The 15201-nt window shown below is 45.9% G+C and overlaps 1 protein-coding gene across 3 annotated transcripts in view; it reads right to left on the bottom strand.

Annotated features, from left to right (window-relative positions):
• The window catches only part of NTRK3 (neurotrophic tyrosine kinase, receptor, type 3), a 534208-nt gene that overhangs the window by 122109 nt on the left and 396898 nt on the right, over window positions 1–15201 (bottom strand). Inside the window, exon 13 of one of the 3 annotated variants that reach the window (XM_015411905.1) lies at window positions 1370–1510. The exons of the other annotated variants lie outside the window; for them this stretch is intronic. Coding sequence (XP_015267391.1) covers window positions 1389–1510 — 122 coding nt within the window. The 3' untranslated portion in view covers window positions 1370–1388. Of the gene's footprint in view, window positions 1–1369; window positions 1511–15201 lie in introns of those variants that run through there. 3 annotated transcript variants of the gene reach the window in all.

Raw genomic sequence — 15201 nt, 5'->3', positions numbered from 1 at the left:
GGAACTTTTTTGTTTCTGGAGGGTAGAGATTTGGGGTTTTTTTCCCCAACTGGCAAGAGTTTGGGACAGAGGGAAGCCAAGGGGAAGAAGAAAAGAAATATATATATTTTGTCCCCAGCCCAGAATCAATAATTGTGTTTATGCCAGAGAATAGCCACCAGATTTCTTATTGAGATTCTCTGCTGCTTAGTTTATACGCCTTAAGCTAACTGTTCTCTGTGCAGGACTGAATTATAATACATTTCTAATTTAATTGGGGGAGAAGGGGGGGGGGGGAGATGGTGGGGAAAGGAGCCAGAATGGCAAAAGAGACTGCAGCTCTGCAGAGCCGAGATGGAACGATTCTTGGATGCCTTCTGCACATCTCTTTCTGCCCGACACCTGCGGGGGTCAGACCCCTGCGACCAGCCACTGTCCCTCCAGGAGAGAGTCCCAGGAATGCGCCCCCCCTGTCCCCTGACCCTCAGCAGAGGATTTGGAATAGGGAGCCGGAGGGCTTGTGGGGGAAGTGAAAGGTGGAAAGTACAAAAATGAAACACTGAGATAGCGGAAGAGTGGCTCTAACACACGAAACACACGCAACACAAACAGAAAAAATCCTCCAAGGACATTTGTAATTTTTTTTAACCCAAAGCCACTGATATCTTTTCCTCCGAGTTAAGAGTAGCAGATTTTCTCCACTGTTGCTCTGAAACTTCATTTCTGTGCAAAAGGTTGGGGCATGGACTTGAGGAAGGGGACAGAAGCGGGCGATGGGGGGGGCCTGCCTTTATTCCTACCAAGGATCTTCACTCTGTGAAGACATCTTCCACGCTTTCCTCTTGGTGTTGGAGCATCTCCCACAGCTTGGAGACTGAAGGCAGGAGGCCTTAATGGAATGTTGTGGTGTCACCGTGAGGACTCCAAGTGGAGAGGGCCACAGCTATAGATGTCAGACTGGTTGTTCTGGTTCATTTTTTTTAATGCAAAAGTGCAACTATTAGGATGGTTCCTTTGAAGTCCTTTTTATCTTTTTTTCTCCTAAAAAAAATCTCTTATTTGTTGCTCAAGCATTGCTCTTTATGTACCTTTGCAAGAACACTGTGACCAACAGAGGAAAAGAACAGTGACCAATAAGGGGGGAAAGAACAACCCTGTGATCTGGTGACAGGAAAAAAGAGACGAGAAACCCTTAGTCTTTGCAGCATGATGCAGACTGCACAGTCCAGTCCCACAAGATGGTGGCTTTGATCCATACAGAGGCCACACTGTCCCGCTGCGTCCCAGAACTCTCAGGGGGCATAGCCAAGACACTCGATATCAGAACAAGGAACCTTTAAAGGAGGTTTTGGAATTTTTTTTGTCTTTTCCCAGGTTGTGGGGGTTTTTTTTTGCGCTGTCTTTTTTTTTTAAAAGCCATGACGTCCTTTGCTGAAATAAACACTGACATCCTCAACATAAATGCCATGGTGGTTAAGAGGATTGGAATGTCCAGGAAGGGTGATTGGATTCAACATAATTTCTCTGAAACCTAAAAGGGGACGAAGGGAAAACAAAACAGAAGAGAGGAAAAAGGGAAAAAGGGGGGAAAAATAAAACAACCCCACCAAAGAGGTCAAAACTAGAAAAGAACAGAGAGATAGTTGACATACATATAAATATTTTAAAGAAAAACTGAAGGAGTAAATAATTTTAGAAGAGGCATCCGCCCCCTTGAGTGGGGGGGGGATGCCTCTCCCAAGAGGGGCTCACCATCCACAGTTTGTACAAGTATTAACATAGAGTTTTGCCTGATCGAGTAGATGCAGCTTTTCGGCTGATGGTTAACCACCAGTTAAAGGTTGCTGCCCAAAACAAAATGGAATCGAGGAATACACTGTTAGCTATTTGAGACAAAACTGGAATTGTGATTTTCTTCAAGAGGACTAGTTACCCAATTGCCCTACTTATTTGGTATCCAAATCAAATGCTCTCCAAAAAACCTGAATGTGCCTAATCTAACACCTCTTCCTTTTGCCACCATGATGTTCTACAAGCGCAACCAAAACAGAGCGCCCATGGGTGTGTCATGTTTGGACAGCAGAAGAATGCTTAAGAGTTCTCTTAGGTGAGATCTGAAGTCTGGCTGATATACTCAGCTCATGCAGTTGCCCTACAGGTATGGCAAGGAAGCAAGAATGCTCACTTGTATCCCCCATGCCTACCAGCCACATGCATGACATGCTGAAACATGGGTGATCTGAGCAAGCTTTTATTCCCTTTCTGAGGGGGACAGAGCACCCTGTGGATCATCAGCATGCTGGACCACATCTTGTGTCTTGTTACATACATGGCAAAAGCATGAGAGCATCCATGCTTCCTCACTACATCTTCAGCAAAGACTCCTTAGTCAAGTTTGTGATCAAGGACCACGGCTTAATGGCTTTCCAGAATCTTGCAGATCTTTTTACTAGTTCAGCGCTCGCTCGCTCTCTTTCTTTTTGGTATTTGTGTGTGTGTATGTGCTTGCGTGCCTGGAAGTCATGGTGACTTCTGGCAACCCCTAGTGGGACTAGGACATTTCAGAGGGGTGGCTTGATATTGCCTGCTTCTTCTTCCTGGCCCTGGTATTCCTCGAAGGTCTCCCTTCCAAGTACTTTCCAGGGTTGGCTCTGCTTAGCATCTGTGATCTGATGAGATCTGGCTGGCCTGGGCTATCCAGGTCAGGGCACTAGGTCAGCTTTGTAAGGGACAGAAAACAGGGGCCTGGAGAGAGAGATATCGAGAGAGTGTCAATGGGGCACTCTATAATGAATTTAGGAGGTGATAACTCTGCTTAGGATTGCACTGCGAGCTACAAATCTAGAAACTCAACTGAAGCCTCGCTTCTGCTGTGGAGACTATTCCGCCTACTCTTTGTCTCAGCCACCCACCTGTGAGTGGCAGCCAGGGACAGGGCCTTTCCAGTGGTGGCCCCCCTGCTTGAACCTCAGTATAGTCAAACTGAATTTACAATGAATGCAAATTAATTTGACTGCTACCATGAAGACAAATTGGGATATAGTGGGAAGGCTACATTACATTCTGATTTGAGAGATCTATCCAAAGTTCAGTCATTCTTGGCAGGTCAATACACCATCTACATAACCTCCCTGGCTATACTTGAAGCAGTTTCACACATGAGGCTTCAACTGTGTGGTTTGTTGTTGTTTTTTGCAATTTCTGCATCCACCAAATGTCAAACCAACATTGTTTACAGAGAGCTCTCGAACACTAGAGTATAGAGGTTGATCACTGAATCAGCAAAAGGCTTTGGATTAGACACTTGGACTTCTGGAAACCAAGACCAGGAAAGAACTATTGGCCTGAATCCTTCCTTGTGGGCTTCCAAAAGGCAGCTGATTGGCTGCTACTGGATAAACAATGTTATGGATAGACGGTCCTTTTATCTAATCCAGCATGGCTTTTATATGTTCCCAGAAAGGGCATTCATGTTAAATTTGTCATTCTGTTGCTTTCTGCTTTGCATTAATCACATCTGCAAATGTGTAAACCCAGGGTTCAAAGAACACAGTGAGTCTCATGTGTGAAAATGTCGTTGCCCCACAAATTCCCCATGCATCATGCCTTATACCCACTTTCAATTCATATGGGTCAGAAACCAAGAGGGCTACTGTTAAGCTTATGTCCTTGTAATTGGAGGGGTGGAATGTCATCTTTAACCCAGAGTCTGGAGATCACAGAGTCTGGAGATCACAGAGGGCTGTCATGGGACCTCTCCCATGGACAGTTCCATTCTGCCACTGGAAAATTTAGGCTGGATCCAACCGTGATTCAGAACACCATATTGTGGTGTGAAAGATCCTTGAAAGAACCTCAAGCTTATTTGCAGGATCTTTCCTGCCACAAACTGCACAGTCTAGTTGTTTCAGGACTGGCATAAACCAGTTTGCCGTCACATCCAAAATGGCAAACCAAATGTCTACCTGCCCATCAGACCAAGGATTTGCTGCTGCCAGTCTGAGTAGGCAATACTGACCTTGATGGACCAGTGGTCTGATTCAGTATAAGGCAGCTTCATGTGTGTGACCAAGGATTCCAGCAAGGAACAAGCCAAGGTCTGCAATCTTGGCTTGCAAGGCAAGCACTAATAATCATTTGACAATCTGGAAGTAATAGCAAAAGATAATTTTCAAGAAACAATGGATTAGATTGGAGCATGCAAGAGGAAAAAGGATTGTGGGAGCAAGCCCATATTTGCTTTAAAACTCAATCACACGCCACTTAACTGTGGTCGGGCATCCTGCCTGAATCCAGCCAAAGATCTGGCAAGATTCCCTTGAAAACAAAGCTTTTGGGGATCATTTTTTAAAAAGCTAAGCAGCATTTGTTTCAAAGGGAGGTAGTGAAGGGAATCTCTATGTGGCATCTGAAAGATAAGGCTCAAAGCTATCCAAACCATAATGAAAAATCGACTCAGAAAATGGGCAAGTTAAGCAAGGGGAGCATTTTGCACTTGCCTTTTCTGCCCATTGTTGGTGGCAACTTTCTCAAGAATCATGAGAGAGAAAGCGAGAGGAGAGACATGGATATGGTTTGACTTGACAGTCACTGATGAATACAAAGGTCTCTGGTTGGTTCATGTTTCATGATACAAATCTTGAACAATGAAAAGGTGGCCAGAGGGGAGAGGCTGCGAGGACAGGTGAAATGACACTGCTTGTCACAGAATAGAATATAGTAACGGTTCCTTTCCTCCTCCCTTCCACTTCCCTACATTTCCCCCCCTCATTTTTCCTTTTCCTTTCCCAAAGATCTACCACATGCTATCCTCACCCGAAAGCTACATTCCAGCCATTTCTTCCCCATCAAAAGATACGCTTCTAGGGGCGCAGTATCCAAGAGTCCTACGGCTACTATGATGAACGGAAGGATCATCGTTTGCTCACATAGTTCTTCTGTGAGCATCCCTTGTGAGACATGACAAACATACCCATGGAAGAACCACGTGGTCTCAAGGCAGTAAAGTGTTCCTCTACTGGCACGGGAATAGCCACAGACGCAGTGGTCACATGGCACCACCACAACATTAAAGGCTACATTTCAATGTTGCTCACACTGACTTTATTTCTTGTCCTCCTCGTAACTCCTTGCCTGCCCTTCCATGTGGGCTGAGGTATAATATAGAACTGGAGAAAACTGGAAAACAGAACTGCTTTCGGACCTCACAACAAGTTACGTGGAGTTAGATACCTGAGCACACCTTGACGTTCTCCTCCTTTTGCATGTGGAGCTCAGTCATTCCTGGTATGATCAAACTCCAATTGGCCACAATGCCCAAATGTAGATGTCTCAATGAAATGGAATTTGTTTTCTTTGCACAAGCTGGGATTTTAAACATAGGTTGAACATGTATGAACATGTGAAGTTGCCTTATATTGAATCAGACCATTGGTCCAGCTAGCTTAGTATTGTCTACTCTAACTGTCTGTAGTTCTCCAGGCTCCCAGAGGGTGGAAGGACTTTTTCCAGCCATTCCTACTTGATCTCTTTTACATGGAGATGCCAGGGCCTGAGCATGGATACCCTGATTCATGGAGAGTAAACATAAGAATGAAAAAGGTGCCCTGCTGGACCAGGCCAGTGGCCTATTCCAGCACCCTGTTTCACACAGTGGCCAACTAGTTGCCACGGAGAACCAACAGACAGAGAACTGAGGCCAAGTTGGTGGCCCTGATGCTGCCTCCTAGCACTGAGTTTCCAGAGTTTCCTGTGTCCAGACGTGATGTTTCCCTTTAGTCACCACTAGCCATTGATGGGACTCTCTTCTAATTCCCTCTTAAAGCCATCCATGCCTGTGGCCATCACTGTGTGGCAGTGAATTCCACAATTTAATCACTGAGTGAAGAAACACTTCCTTTTGTCCATCCTGAGAATTTACTGCCCATCAACTTCGTTGGGTGGCCACGAGTTCTAATACTGTGGGAGAGGGGGAGGAGACACTTTGTCTACTAAGTGTATAGTCTTCTAAACCTCTGTCAAGTTTGGATGCCATTTATTCATTCGCTTCATTTATGCCCCACCTTCCTCCCCACTGAGGACCCAAAACAGCTTACATTGTTCTGCTCTCCTCTATTTTCTCTTCACAACAACCCTGTGAGGTAGTTTAGGCTGATGGTGAGCGACTGGCCCAAGGTCACCCAGCAGGCTTCCGTGGCAGAGTGGGGAGGGGATCCCAGATCCTCATGTGGCACTTGAACCACTACGCCACGCTGGCTCCTCATTTCTGTTGGGAGTTACTTCAAAAAGGTGGGGCAAAATCCACGGGGGTGGGGGGAGGCCACAGCCTTTCATGGGTGACACTACAGACGCCTCTATAACAGTGTGGGAATATGTGTGAACAGGAGGATATCAACGTACAATCCCAGCTATCATCCCTAGACAGGCAGATATTTATAAGCTGAATGACACACATGCGGTTTCCTGTGTGTGCGCAAATGTATATGGACATAAAAGAGCACATCTAACGATGCATTTATCACAAGAGGGCGAAAAATACACCAGCCTGGCTTTCCTTCTGGAGGCAGTGGGTGACCGATGATAGGTATGTCATGATAGTTATAGGATAGATGTATCATTTTGGAGAGCATGCAGTGATTTAAAATCTGATCAAGGAAAATGGGTATGATAGGACAGTATCAGGCAGGTGGACAAAATATAAAAATAGGATCTCTCCCATGAACATCAAGGACTAGAAGTATATTGAGAGGTCTACAAGCCTATGTTGGGAGGGAAGGTAGCCTGGTCCCATCGGATCCCGGAAGTTAAGCAAGGTCAGTCCTCTGATAGGAGACCACCAAGGAAGGCTCTGCACAGGGAGGCTTCTTACTTGCCTTGAGAGCCCTTTGCTGGGGTCGCCATAAGTCAGCTGTGACCTGATGGCACTTTGCCATCAGTCTTAGTCTTTGTGTTAGATACCATAAGCTGAAGGGGCACGGCATACGAGTCCAGACCCAGAAATCAGAACGGACAGTTGGGAGAAGGAGACTTATCTATGACCGACCTCATTCAACCCATACAACACCCCTGTGAGGTAGGGGGAATGAATACTCCCTACCTCCTCTAACAAACATCACGGCGGTAAGGAGATCTGAACCCAGATCCTAGCCCTGACCCATTAACCACTATACCACATTGTTTCGCATATGCTATATTTGTTCTCTTGAACATGCATTTTTTTTACAGATTCCTATCACTTGAATTCTTAATACTTAAACTTCGTCTGTTCATACAGCAAAAAGAATGGAACAATACACACACACACATACATACATACAGTGACCAGTGTTCCCTTTAAGCTGAGTTAGTGTGAGCTAGCTCACAGTTTTTTAGCCTCCAGCTCACACATTTTTGTCTTAGCTCAGGAAGGATGGCTCCAGAACAAACTAATATATGCAGCAGCCAAATCTCCTGCTCACAACTTTAATGCCAATAGCTCACAAAGTACAGATTCCTATCACTTGAATTCTTAATACTTACACACACACACACACACACACACACACACACACACACATACATACATACAGTGACGGCCCAGGTTTTTTTGCCCACTAGGTGAGGATACATTCCAGCATCCCGTTCCCTCCCCCCCCCGTGTGGGGCGGAACAGGGGTGGGTGCCGGAGCCACAGCCATGGGGGCGAGCTGCAAATGCATGCGGGGGGCGGGATTGCTCGAGGGGAGCAGGAGGGGGCCTGTGCCAGGCTGCAAGAGGAGCTCCAAAGAGACCGCGGGGGCGGCAGAGGGCGAGCAGCACTTTCCCGTCGTCCCGGGCTGTTCCCCGTGCCTGTCCCCACAGCCTCCTTCTCTTTCTGTCTGGGGGGCTGCAAAGAGGGGAGTCTCTTGCTGGGGACGGAGCGAGAAGCAGGCAAGGGAGGCTTCCAGTGCGGGACAAGGAGGGGAGGCTGGCCAGAATGGCTCCCTTGTCGAGCCGTTGCCCTAGGTAACAGTCTAACATTTAAGAATAATGGGCTGGCCCTGTATGTATGTTTGTGTGTGTGTGTGTATCTGCTTCCCAATATAACCCCCTATAAAAATGATATGATTCTTTTACCATGGTTGGTAGCTCTCAGAGGACTTATTCACATGTGCAATTTACCACTGATATGAAGTGATATAATGCCTCTGTGCAAACCAGCCCAGAGAGTCTCCTTGGCTAATCCTGATTTATCAGGTATAAATGCACAGGAAGGGGATAAACTAAAGTACAGGGAGGGGAGAGACACAAGGAGGTCAAGACAATTTCTCTGAGAGCAGCCTTGTCTTCACATATTTCCATGTTCAGGATGTGGGATCTTGGAGACTTCCAAGTTGGAACCATTAAACTTTTGATCCAAGCCCTTTCCTGCACCTACTAGAACCCTGCTGCTTCTCTGCTAAACATGAGAAGTTTCACTATGAGCTAGGGTCATAATTTTGTTTTCCCTGGAACACTTCTTTATTGATGGAGTCATTCCAAAATACACCACACTGCAGCATGATAGACCAAAGGGGGCACAGATCCAAGAATTTACTAACTGTTCCCCTTCTACCGCCCTATGTGAAGACCCCAAGGAAATTGGAGAAGAAAAGCATTTAGCAGAATGAGGGAAAAATAAATTTCAGGATGAATAAAGACCCACTTGAAGCTGAACAGCAGTGGGGGCAAGTTGGTGGCTCGGTGCCCAGGCGTTATGACCCTGAGGTGTTCTTCTGAGGGGATGTGAGAAATATTCCTTCCCAAAATGCACTGAGGTTTCCACTCAAGACCCTCAAAGCATTGCCAAATCAGATGCTATCTCCAGCTCCGTTTTTCAGTAAACCTAACCAGGGGCTGTACAGGAGTACTTGGAAGGGGGTAGGCTCCAATTCCAGAAACTACTTAGGCAACAATGTATTTGGCCAGCCAGAATACAAAAGGATCTCTTCCCTAGCCAACATGATGAGAAAACCAGTGAGGGACTGAATCTGGGGGTCCCAGGCACTCCATTTCAATAGCTGCTGTTCATGCTCTGTGTGGCCAGAGATGGACCTTAACAGACTTGCTATGAAAAGGATTGAGATGAGGGAATTATATCACCTCTACCCTGACCTGGATGGTCCAGGCTACCCCAGACTCATCAGATCTCAGAAGCTAAGCAGGTCCACCCTGGTTAGGGTTGCTATGCAGAGGCAGGCCATGGCCAACCACCTCTGAACATCTCTTGCCCCACTAGGGGATGACCATAAGATGTGACTGATGGCACTTTCCACCACCACTGCCACCCTCAGTATTAAACAGCATGAGGTGAGACAGAAATATAAAACACTCCTAGGGTACATGAATGGATATAAATCGACTGCTTAAACGAGTGGCTTGCCAAAAATTTGTTGTGGCTCAAAAAGCAACAACAACAAAATTGGATGTGTAGTTTCTTATGAGGAGATGCCAGAGCCCACTCTTACGGGCTAGCTACCACCAGTGAAAGACATGTTTGGAACATGGGTGGGGCTTGGATGGGAATGAGCACAGAGACAGAAAAAAAAGAGAGAGAGTAACAGGTGCCCCTCAGTTTCCAGTTTGATCTGAGAAACCTTTTGGTCTCTGACTGATCTACCCACTACTCCCAGTTAAAAAAAATACAGTGGTACAATATGGTGAGGCTGGCCACACAATTTAGTGGTACATGCTCTAAGGGAACTGCCATGTGCTACTGATGCCTACATATGCATGCATATAAATATACAGATGGCGGTGGCTTAGTGGCAGAGCATCTGCTCAGCATGAAGAAGATCCCAGGTTCAATCCCTGGTGTCTCCAGTTACAAGGATCAGGAAGGAGGTAATGTAAAAGACCTCTGCCCAAGACCCTGGAGAGTCAATGCCCTGTCAGAGTTGACAATATGATCTTTTTGGGCCAATGGTTTGATTCAGTATAGGGCAGCCTCACACGTTCATGTTCACTCACAGATGTCAAGTCTATGTTTGTGAGTCTCCCATATCCTTTCACACTGGACACATAGAATATTAGTTTGTGTATGCTACTCACACATGCCTGTCATAGACTGCTCTCATAGTACTATTTAGCAGTTATAGCAAAGTCTGCTTTGCTGAATGCCTTTCCCACCAATGAGCCACAACCCCTTCTATCCCTTCTCCTTGTGCACTGACATCTTTTTTTTTTAAAGTCTTCTTAGCAGTTGGAACATTCTGTATCATCTCAGTAGATAGGTCAGACTTAGCTAGAATAGACTGGACATTCTAATAGGATTTTGCTTGATCAAGCTACAGGTTGGGAACAAGTGTGGGAGTCTTACAGCAATACGGCTCTCTGGGAGACTGGCTATTTTCTACTGAGAGATGAGGAGAAGAGCAACGAGGGGCAGGTTCAGGGGCCAACATGGTCAGGCATCTCCTTGTGCCCACAGCCTGGCAGAGGAGCCACCACCAATGAGAGACATTCCAGAGGTCTCCAAGAAGGGATTTCCTTTTGAGCCCTACGGACACAGAAACCCCTTGAAAGGGGTGCAAGAGAGTCATGTTCCACTCCCTCCTCTGGTGCACGCATGTGTGTGCATGTTCACAAGGGGTGGCGTGCTTGAAGAGGGCAGTAGAAGGTGTTTTGCCCAGGATCCCCCCCACTGAGAAAGCCTGAAGCCAGTCGTGAAATCAGTATGTAATTGAAGCAGGGGGTGGGGAAATGGGAAATCAAGATATGAATGGGAAGAATTCAAGTAGAATCTACTGAAACAGGCTGTTAACTTGGATACCCATCCAGAAACAGGAAACACTGATGGTCCATGAGCAGATGATAGCCCCATGGTCCATAGCCTGCCAAGGAGGTTTTGCAGAGGAGCCATGTCCATCAACCAGTCCTAAAGAACAAACTGGGACAAAAAGGGGGGGGGGACTGAACCTAGAAACCTGGGATCCAGAACCTGAAAAGGTTAGTCAAATAGAAAAGATGGCCAGCAATAAAAGCTTAATATATCTATAGTATATAAAAAGATACATGTATTTATTAACAAAGAATTTAGAAATATATAAGGGCCCAATCACACCTCATGTAAAAATACCAGAATCTAACACACAAGGGCTAATGGACTTGACCTGACACGTTTCGGCCTTTGCTCTTTGCCTAAGGACAATTCTACTGAGGACACTTTGGCTAAACAATCATAGGAAGGCACTTTCTGGACCAGAAATTATTACCAGTGAAATACTACTTGGCATGTGATTGCATCTTTGGAGGCCTCATTTGTACTTTTATTCTGTGCCTAGTGGTTGCATTTTGGAAAAAAATTCATCTGGTCCTTCTTGTATTTATATTGTATATCTTTATGATTGTACTGTACTATTATATAAGCCAATATGTTCCTAACTGTGTTTGACATCTGAAGAAGGCCTATGCAGGCTGAAACGTATCAGGTCAAGTCTATTAGCCCTTGTGTGTTAGATTCTGGTATTTTTACATGAGGTGTGATTGGGCCCTTATATATTTTTAAACTCTTTGTTAATAAATACATGAATCTTTTTATATACTATAGACATATTAAGCTTTTATTGCTGGCCCTCTTTTCTATTTGACTAACCTCATCAACCATTCCTTACAGCAGCAAAGGAGAACCTGCATATGCAGCAACGGAAGGACTGGCCAGGTGATGCTTTCACAATATGGATGAGCTTTGAAACCCAACTGGTGTGCATTGTGGTGCTAGAACATGGTTGCACAGCCTCGGCATCATGTGAGGATGCTCATGGGATCCTCAATACACAAGGTGTTGCTCAGAGAGAAATCTGTAAGCCGCAAGAGTCTTTTGATAGAGATGAGATCCAGGAAACTGCATCAAGGAGACCAGAGTGAGCCTGAGCTGCAGAGTTACTGAATCTCTCCTATCACTTCCCATCAAGGATGTCATAGTTTTTAAGCCAGCAGTCACTCTAAATGGCCAGCCACTGTAACGAGAGATGCCACGGGAACAGTAATTCTTCCTTCAGGAGCTACTTATAACAGCACGATGGCCCTAATTAGAGGCACCTGGAAGCTGCCCAGTGGGCCCTGCTCGGGCCACCTTAATCTGCTTAACTGCCTTGTCACTTTAAATCTGGGTAGGGAAGCCCTGATGGAGCCAAGAGACCCTCAAGTTGACAATGACTATAAAGAATGTGGATGGTGAATGAAGGTGTCCATTCACCACACCACGGAGTACTTTCATATAAACAGTAGTATTCTGAAAGAGGGAGAGGCAGCATGGAGAACTGGGTGATGGTGGAAGATACCGGGCAATGAGAAACGGGGAGCACATGGACTCCACCTCAAATGCAATTGTAAATTGGGAGGACAAAACATCAGAGACATCTGCAAGTACAGTCAAAAGGATTTCGATATACACACCAGCAGTATGTTGCTAAACTGAGAAAACCCACGGTTCTTTCTCCTCCACGAATGGAGAGGTTTCAAACTCTTTCCCCATAAACCAGCAGTCCCTTGGAGGACCCAGGCTGGCCTGATCTCATCAGATCTCGGAAGCTAAGCAGGATCAGCCCTGGTTAGTCCTTGGAGGGGAGACCCCCAAGGAAGTCCGGGATTGCTGCACAGACGGAGGCAGGCAACAACAAACCACCTCTCTCCATTTCTTGCCTTGGCAACACAACAGGGTTGTCCTAAGTCAGCTGTGACTTGATGGCACTTTCCATCACCAAGCCAGCAGTCACCAAAGAACCACCTATAGTATTCGGTTTCCAAACATTCTCTCTTCAGGATACCCTTCGCAGATGATCGGGTCTGGCTGAGGCACCCTTCTGTATCAACTGCAGAGCTCCTCCACACTGCATTCCAGTCCTTTTGGACTTTGTCAGGCCTTTATGTGAACTCAGCATGCACCCTGCGACACACATCGCCCTCTGTTGGGGCTGTACATTGCAGGGAATTTGTAGTGGGTTGGGGAAACTTTTTTTTAAGGAAAATGTCCTAGAACACTATTTGTAAAGCATTGTATTTGGTCAAATGCAGGTAAAAATGTTAGCTGTTTGACTTGCTAACTGTAAACCACTGCTGCTCCCAGTCACAGTGAAATACTTCTCATCAAAACATGATGGTCCTTTAACCTAACCAGACCACTGGTCTATCTGTTCTGACTGGCAGTGATTCTCCAGGGTCTCAGATGGAGGTCTTTCACATCACTTATGTATAGAAATATTGATTTCTAAAAGTCTCCTGCCTTCTCCTGTGATGTCTTTCTGATAACATGCTGTGTCTTGTTTCCTGTTGCAAGCCAATTGGTGAGGCCACATGGCCTCAATAGCCATGCCATAAACCCACGTTCTTTCACACTTTCATGCCAAACGCCAGACCTCACGGCTACACTTTCTGGCCCACATGCGACTAGTCACGTAGACCATGAAGAAGCTGTGGAGTTTGGGTCACCTGACTGTGGGAGGGGCCTCCAAACTTCTAGCCTATCCCCACACGCAGCTATAACAACCAACAATTGGGCACACCCATGCCCACTCACAATTGGCTGATGGCCACAGCTAATTTGTGACTGGAATTGGGCTATAATTGTTTGATCCCTATGAGAGTGAGCTCTCTTGCTCTTCTCTAAACTCTCCCTTCCTCCTCTTGTCATTATCTGTTTTATGGCACCTGAAATGCTGTCCCTTGCGAAACAAAGACCTGCTTTGTGACTTGGAGCACATGGCTTGCACGAGATGGGATTCCTACTCAAAATCCCTTGGTGCTACCTGGATTATCACCATGGACAATCTTGAACTCTTGGATGCTATCCTGACCTTGGTAACTATGTATCTTTAATGTGTAGTTAAGGCAAATTCCCCTAGCCTTTCTTATTTTTGTAATCTTTTATAGTCTGTTGCTGTACTCTGTACTGAATAAAGGTCCTGCTTATTTCTAACTTGTCTGTGATATTGTAACTTGGATTCCAAGTCTGAGTCTAGTGTCTAACGCTCACCCCATATGCTACCTTGGTAAGAGTAAAGCATGCATCTCTGAGCTAGAGTTGCCACTGTGTTAAATCCCAGATGCTAACTAAGGGCTGGAATCTCTCCCTTAGGAAATGCAGGGACTAGTTAAAAGAGGTTCTGGTGGCACATTGTTCTGCAACCAGAGAGGGTATAGACCATCTCGTGGTTTGTTGTTTAATGTACTGAAAAAGTACAGGGTTCCCTCCCATCCCTGGGGTTGCCTGGGTGGCTAAAACCTGTACAACTTATGACCTGCCCCTTTTAACTGGAGATGCTCGAGACTGAACTCCTCCTCCACCTTATGTGTTACAGATAAGAAGGAAATCAAGTAAGGGACAGCATTAATGGGTCATAGGCAGTGTTCCCTCTAAGCTGAGTTAGTGTGAGCTAGCTCACAGTTTTTTAGCCTTCGGCGCACACATTTTTGTCTTAGCTCAGGGAGGATGGCTCCAGAGCAGAATAATTTATGCAGTATCCAAATTGCTCATTCACAACTTTAATGCCAGTAGCTCACAAATTAGATTTTTTGCTCACAAGACTCCACAACTTAGAGGGAGCATTGATCATAGGGTCTCCTTGTCAGGCTTATTTACTTCTTCAGCAGAAGTATTCTGAGGGCCACAAATTCTCAAAGTCAGTCTCTTGCAGGACTCTCATAAGAACATAAGAGAAGCCAATGTTGGATCAGGCCAATGGCCCATCCAGTCCAACACTCTGTATCACACAGTGGCCAGAAATACCAGGTGCCATCAGGAGGTCCAGCAGAGGGGCCAGGTGTCAGCGAGCTGCCATTTCTCTGGGACGTGTCCCTCTTCCTTCCCTTCCTCCCCGTGTTATTCTCTTCTGGTATGCTGCTGTAACTGCCAAGTTTCTCCTACAGGTGGACGACGGAGTGTTATGTCTTCTTGCCTTGCTTAATTAGATTCCCGTGTGAACTCAACTTGTGTTTATGGTATGAGCTGTTGTGGTTCTCAGGCTACTTCGCGCCTTTTCTAATCAGCTCCCTTGCGAGGGAATTGCACCCATTGGGTTAACCAAGTTTGAAGTTCCTATATTATATTGCCCCTGTGTATTGTAGTCATTCTGAACAATTCTCTGTATGTTCATGATCAACCATGCTTTGGAAATAAATCTTACTTCTTTGGAACGTGGGTTTGTTCTCCTGACTTGGGATCTGACACCAGGACATTAGAAGCCCTCCCACTGTTGACCCCCCCCCCCCAAGCCCCAAGAAGACAGA

The sequence above is a fragment of the Gekko japonicus genome, unplaced genomic scaffold (assembly GCF_001447785.1).
Source record: "Gekko japonicus isolate JY-2015 unplaced genomic scaffold, Gekko_japonicus_V1.1 scaffold654, whole genome shotgun sequence".
NCBI classification, from domain to species: Eukaryota; Metazoa; Chordata; class Lepidosauria; order Squamata; family Gekkonidae; genus Gekko; species Gekko japonicus.
This window is presented reverse-complemented; position numbering and strand designations above follow the sequence as displayed.